The sequence below is a fragment of the Indicator indicator genome, chromosome 15 (assembly GCF_027791375.1).
Source record: "Indicator indicator isolate 239-I01 chromosome 15, UM_Iind_1.1, whole genome shotgun sequence".
Lineage (NCBI taxonomy): Eukaryota > Metazoa > Chordata > Aves > Piciformes > Indicatoridae > Indicator > Indicator indicator.
This window is the reverse complement of record NC_072024.1, coordinates 5254241-5260240: the sequence shown is the minus strand read 5'-3', so window position 1 is coordinate 5260240 and position 6000 is coordinate 5254241. Positions and strand designations below refer to the sequence as shown.

Sequence of the window (6000 nt, the reverse complement as noted above, 5' to 3'; positions counted from 1 at the left end):
CACACACATATCCACACACATGCACACACAGGCCTTCCCCATCCCAAATGGAAGCAAAAAAAAAAAAAAAAAAAAAAAGAAACCAACCAAAAATACCCCAACAAACCAACAAAAATAAAATGGAGTAAAGGCAGTGATAATCAACATGCAGTACTGTGCAAATATGTTGTCCATTGGAATCCTTAAAATCTGGGCAAAGACTTGATCTGCAGTTCAGGTGTACATGCTCAGTTTGATGTCCTCAAGTGTCCAAAATTGGCAGGACCTGCAGTCCACATCTGGCTGCTAAATGCAAGTGAATCAGTTTAGCAAATTTACAACACTGATGTTGACTGTAAGAGAGGAAAATCCCAAGTACCAAACAAGTCCATCCAATGCACAGAGTACAAATTCCTTTTTTCAACAAAAAGTAGAAAAATCAAAAATACTCCCAAATGGGATACTTGATGGCACTAAGAGTTAACATATTTCATAGTTGTCAAAGTGGACTGAGAATCCTCCAGACTGTACAATAATGGAGAGATTTCACAGCTAAGTTTGACGTGTTCCTCCAATCTTCATTCTCAAGATAACGATGTCAGACATACTCATTCTATGTCCTCATTTACAGGTTCATCTTCATAATCTCTGTCGTGATCAAAATCTGGACTGTGGTTGGCTGTTGTCACTAAGGATAGCGGGCCTTCATTTTCATCTGGATCTAATGGTTCTTCTTTGACATGCACGGGGTGCCTGGAAAGACAGAAACATGGTCAATCACCAGGTTGCTCTTTAACGAATGATTTTGACAGCTTGTGTGGTTCGTGGAGAAAACTGAACTAGTTTTGGGGTTCAGACTTGGCATGCCACATCTAAGAGCTCCAGATCACTGGGGAGAAAACTCTCAACTTCTGTGCTGGCCACTGAAGCCCAGCAAAGGCTACGCTGGGCAGGCAGAGCTCAACTTCCCTGAGAAAACACTCTGGGAGGAGCACCTCGATAGGGTTTCTGTCTTGGGATGGAGAGAAAACACTCTCGACTGACATATTAAGTTGATTAATACAATCTTTGGATAAATAAGCAGAATAAGCATCCGAATGGCAAAGCAGCAGTTTGTCAGCCCACCGAGCCGGCAGAGGCTGGGCTAATCATCGCTCGCTGTGTGTGCGGCGTCTCTCGTTAACATGCAGAACCTGTGAGACAACTCTCCAGAGGACGACCCCAAGTGAGGTTCTATCATTAATCAACTTCAAGCAAACACAGCAAAGAGACACCATGATACATGCTTTAAACTCCAAATTAATGCATATTTTTACAAACTGTCAATAAGGGAAGAAAAGCCCTGCCAGGAAACACAAACAGAGAGGAAAAGGCTCGCTCAACACAACAATATGATAAGAAAGCACAGTCCTAACGAGAATAATAACACTGTCAGCTGTAAACAAGGCAGAACATGATCCCCAGCTCACGGTGGGCACAAGGATGTACTAAAGAGATGAGATCTGCCAAATTTCTCATTACAGCCTAGCACATGAATAACCCGCAGGGGAATGGGGCTTGGTCATTCAAAACCGGTATGATAACAATTGAAAAATGTTATTCGTAAATCATATTTACAACAAATCCTATACAAATACAAATTACCTTTTTCTTTTTGCTCTTTTTTTTTTCCCTTTTCTTGTTCAGCAGCTTTTGAAATGTAAAATAGCCATGTGAGTCAATAGTGTCTTGTTGGTGGGACTTTAGAGGGAAGTAGGATTTTATTGACATTACCAAGTATTAATAATGCGACACAACATTGGAGACCCTGTTTGCTTCCTAAATAATTGATGTTGTAGGCAATCCCTTAAAATAAAGTGTTAATGAGTTCAAGTCCCAGTCTGTCTCTCATTGAGTTGATATCCACCTCCTTGAGTCTGTTTTTCTCTCCAAGCTGGCTCATTTAACTCTTTCATGTAGGCTACGTGAAAACATCATCTGAAGCGCAAAGCTTTGTTGTAAGAACTTTTGCTCTCCTTGCTCAGATTTGCTTTAAAAATGAATGACATAATTGCATTTTACTTTATAAGTGGAGAGGAACAACAACACTGCACTCTGTTGCACTGACAGCAAAAATAAATCAGCAAACAGGGAAAATATAGTTGGTATCCATGTACAAGCCAAAGGTAACCCTGCCTTCTTCAAGTGACCCCGGTGAAGCACTTGTACCCTTGCAGTGTGCAGAGCTCTACCACACCCTGTTATTTATTTTGGCTTGAGCCTGGATCAGTTTAGGAAGCATCCAACTTGCTGACTACAGACATTTCTAATGGGAGCTGTGAATGCTTTTCAAGTCCCTGCATATTTCAACTTCTTGAGTTGTAAAGTGCTAGATCAATACTTGAGTATTAACTGCACCTTCCAACTCATCCAACAAAGGAGCAGTGGGGGGAAGTGATGCAGCACCCACATACACACACCTTTTTCCCTTCAAATTCATTAACACCTGCCCTGTCGACACCAGCCTGGGAGCAAAAGAGGTTCCTCTTGCATGTCACATAACTCTTGTACAAATTAAAAGGAGACATTGCTCTTACAATTTTGGCCAAATTATTGAAAAGGGAGGGGTAAAAAAGAAAAAAAAAAAGGGCAAAAACAAAACTGGGAGGAGATGACTCAAACATCAGATGTTAAGAATTAGTTTAAGCATATAAAAAGTCTCATAAGTGGATCCTCATCTCTGAGGTGTGCATGTGGTGACCGTCCTGGTGGCTCGTGGCCTGAGCCAACACGAAACCATGCTGATTATTCAAAACTAGAAAAAAATTAGATTATGAACAGGGTGTGGGACCCCTCACTTGGGAGAAAACATGAAATGTAAAACAGAAGAAAAAGAGGGAAAGAGCGGCTCCACAGAGAGACCAATAAAGCGTGTGCTACTTGGCCTTTATGGCAGTCATCTTTTTTACTGCTGTTTTAATTTAAAAGTCTTGCTTCTTGGCTTTCTGGTTTTGATGCTGCTGCTGGGCTTATTTGGGGGTTGTTTTTTTTTTTTAAGCATTATTTTTGATGAACACAGATGGGAAATTTTCAAAGGAGAAAGGAGAACATACATTGCACACAGCAGACGTGGCCTCGGCACGTGGACAGAGTTTCCCCAAGTGGACGCCCAGCGTCCCACCACATCCCTGCACCACCTTGCACTTGGCCAGAGGGCAGAAATGAAAGGGTGCCAGCAGATCAGATAGGAACCTGCTGGGCTCACAACCACCCAAAATGCTGTGAAAGCTCCTTCAAAGGTCCCTGAACCTTTCCAAAGCAAACTCTGCCCCCCTTCTGGTTTTGTTATGAAAGCAGGTGAAACCAGGTGGTTTCAACTCAGTTTCTCTTTGAGGTTTGGTGTGGTTCCCAGAAGTCAAAAAACCAAAACTTCAGGAGTGAAAAGCGAAGCAAGTGCCAAGTTATGAAAAGGACTGCTCAACCCTGAGCCAGACAAAGCCAGAGAGGGCTACAAAGCCACAGGGAGGCACAGCCATGCCAGCCTCCTCCAGCAGCTCACGTGTTGCACAAACATCAGAGTGTGAGCTTGGCAAAAACTCCATCCCCCAAATTAGGAGGGTTATCTGGGTAACACAACCTCCTGGGGAGAGATCTGCATGGAAAACAACAGAAAAATCCAACTCTGTGTACCTTGTCACTTGTAACCATGAAGTGGCTTGTCAGGAGGAAACCTAACTGAAATAAAGAAGCTTAAATAAGCACAAAGGTGAAGGGAGACCTTTGTACCCCTCAAGTAAGTTTGGATCTCTATCTACCACCTCACCAAAACTCTGAACTGGCAAGGGAAACTTCCTTTAGAAACTAAAGAATTCAGTCTCTTGAACTACAGAAAAGGCAAATGCTCGGCTAGGAAAAAAGAAAAATAAAATGGGGGAAGAAGGGAAAAAAAAAAAATAAAGGGCTTTCCATTTCTGTTTTCACAGTAGAATTTCAGTGCATTCCTTTTAAGTAGATGCCTAAGACCCCAGAAGGGGTTAACAATAAATAACCTTGCTGAACGCAGATTCCCCTTCTTTTCACATCTGAGTAATTCTTTTGTTTGTCCACTCTGTGAACAGAGGAGTTTTTAATAAAGCTGACTGTTGTTTAAAGCCACTGAGTTCTGGTGGTGCACACAGCATGGAGTAGTTTGCTTTGTGACTACCTTTGGAGCATATCAGGATGAAAGTGTTATGTCCCCAAGCTGTAATTATGCGACTACTTTCTAGTGTTTCAAAAGGCGGGAGAGAGAAGGAAAAAAAAAACACGCACCCCTGAGTCGTGGTTCAATGTGTCATAAAAAGGAAACGAATGAGCGGTAATAAGACTTCAGCTAAAGTGTTAGACTTCTTAGCTGTCATGTTAACAAGGTCCTTTAAACCTTACAATAAAGTTTAAAGCTTGATTTATTCTAATATACTGAAATTGTTTAAAAAATAATTTGCGTTGTGACAAGGAAATCTGTTCTGAGAAAAGAATTGGAAATGTCATTAACAAAGCAGGCTTATGGAAAATAAGAGGTTGCACAGTGTCTGGAAGTTCGCTGTTGACTCATGGTTCTGTTTAGTAAACAGGGTAAACCCTGCAATGTATGAGTGGTGTTCTGGCTTTAGATCCCTTCAGACTACTTAGGAAGAGCATTTTAGAGGGGAAGCTCAGAGGCTGGTATTGGAACATTACCCGGCCACATTTTACTTAAGCAAAGAAAAATGTTCAGCAGAGAACACACATATGATCAATTCTGAGAAAATGAAAACACTCAGGAAACAATCATTTCCATATTACAACAGAAAATTGGATTTTGTGGTGAATAATGAAAATGAAGCATCCCTTCCCCCAACCTCCTCTCTCTTCAGTACTTGTTCTGTGCCCCTCACCTTGGTATGAATGTGCTAAGAGATGATTATTAAGTGTGACAAAGGCCATGGCTATGCACAGTTCTGGAAGATGTCCTAGCTGGTTTCAACTTAGTTATTTTTCCTCCTTGCAGTCTCTTCAAAGACAACGAAACCTTAGGTGAAATGAGAAGTGCATGAACTACACTAGCCTTGAACTTGCAAAAAAATAATTACTTGGAATAACACAACATCACAAACGTTCAGCCCTGTCTGTTAGGCCAGAAGAAACCCTTGGGAGAAGACTTCTTTCTGTAGAAAAGCCACATCCCTCCACTCCTCCTTCACGCCGGCCCTATGTGGTCACGGGCAGAGGATAACAAATTGTGACTAAAACTGCCTGAAGATGAATCTGTTTGTGGGAGATGGAAAGTGTGTCATGCAACGCTACTTTGGGAGAGATAATTAATACTGCACAAACAATCACTGGGAAAGCTAAACAGATTATTTGAATGTTTTGAAGTAAATGGTAAAAGACAATGTTTAAATTAATTATTAATTAAAAATGAATGCTGCCATCTTTAAATAATCTTTTTTTTTTTTCTGCAAAGCACTTTGTGAACTGATTTAAAATGCTGCGATATCAAAGTACCCAGAGCCTCAGATTCCTTCATGCCCCCTCCCCTCTGACAACACATTATGCAGGTGGGAAACTTTTTTGCCATTAAATGCTAATTAGTTTTGCAACTAATTACTACTGTAGTATTAGGTTAATGTTTTTTTCTACTTTTTTATTTCGACTTACTTTTGTAAATCCCTTATTCAAATTACTTTGAAGTAAAAGACTACAAATTAGTTCTCTTTTTAATGTGTAATGCGAGCCGTGGCGAGCCAGTCCATAATTTTACAGCCCATTGTAAGGAGGAGGCAGAAGAAAGGCAGCGCAGCTCTGGTGCACGGGCACTTGCACAGGTAGCCAACTGCTCCACAGAGCTTTCAGAGAACTACAAGACTTATAAACTCCAGCTTCCTCGACAGCTGCCAATTACCCAGTATGTAATTTGAGGGGAGGGGGGAGTTTACAGCTTTACAAACTCGCTCTGTCACCCCATAAATACTGAACACACCCATCGGGGCATCACACCCTTCCTGCCTTACCCTTTCCTGC

The 6000-nt window shown here is 41.4% G+C and overlaps 1 protein-coding gene across 11 annotated transcripts in view; it reads right to left on the bottom strand.

Moving 5' to 3' along the window:
• Positions 1-564: 564 nt before the first annotated feature.
• FOXP1 (forkhead box P1) overlaps positions 565-6000 on the bottom strand; it is a 164324-nt gene continuing 158888 nt past the window's right edge. For all 11 annotated transcript variants that reach the window (XM_054387413.1, XM_054387409.1, XM_054387411.1 and 8 more), the window contains one exon: positions 565-732. In XM_054387413.1, coding sequence (XP_054243388.1) covers positions 588-732 — 145 coding nt within the window. In that variant the 3' untranslated portion in view covers positions 565-587. The remainder of the gene's footprint in view (positions 733-6000) is intronic.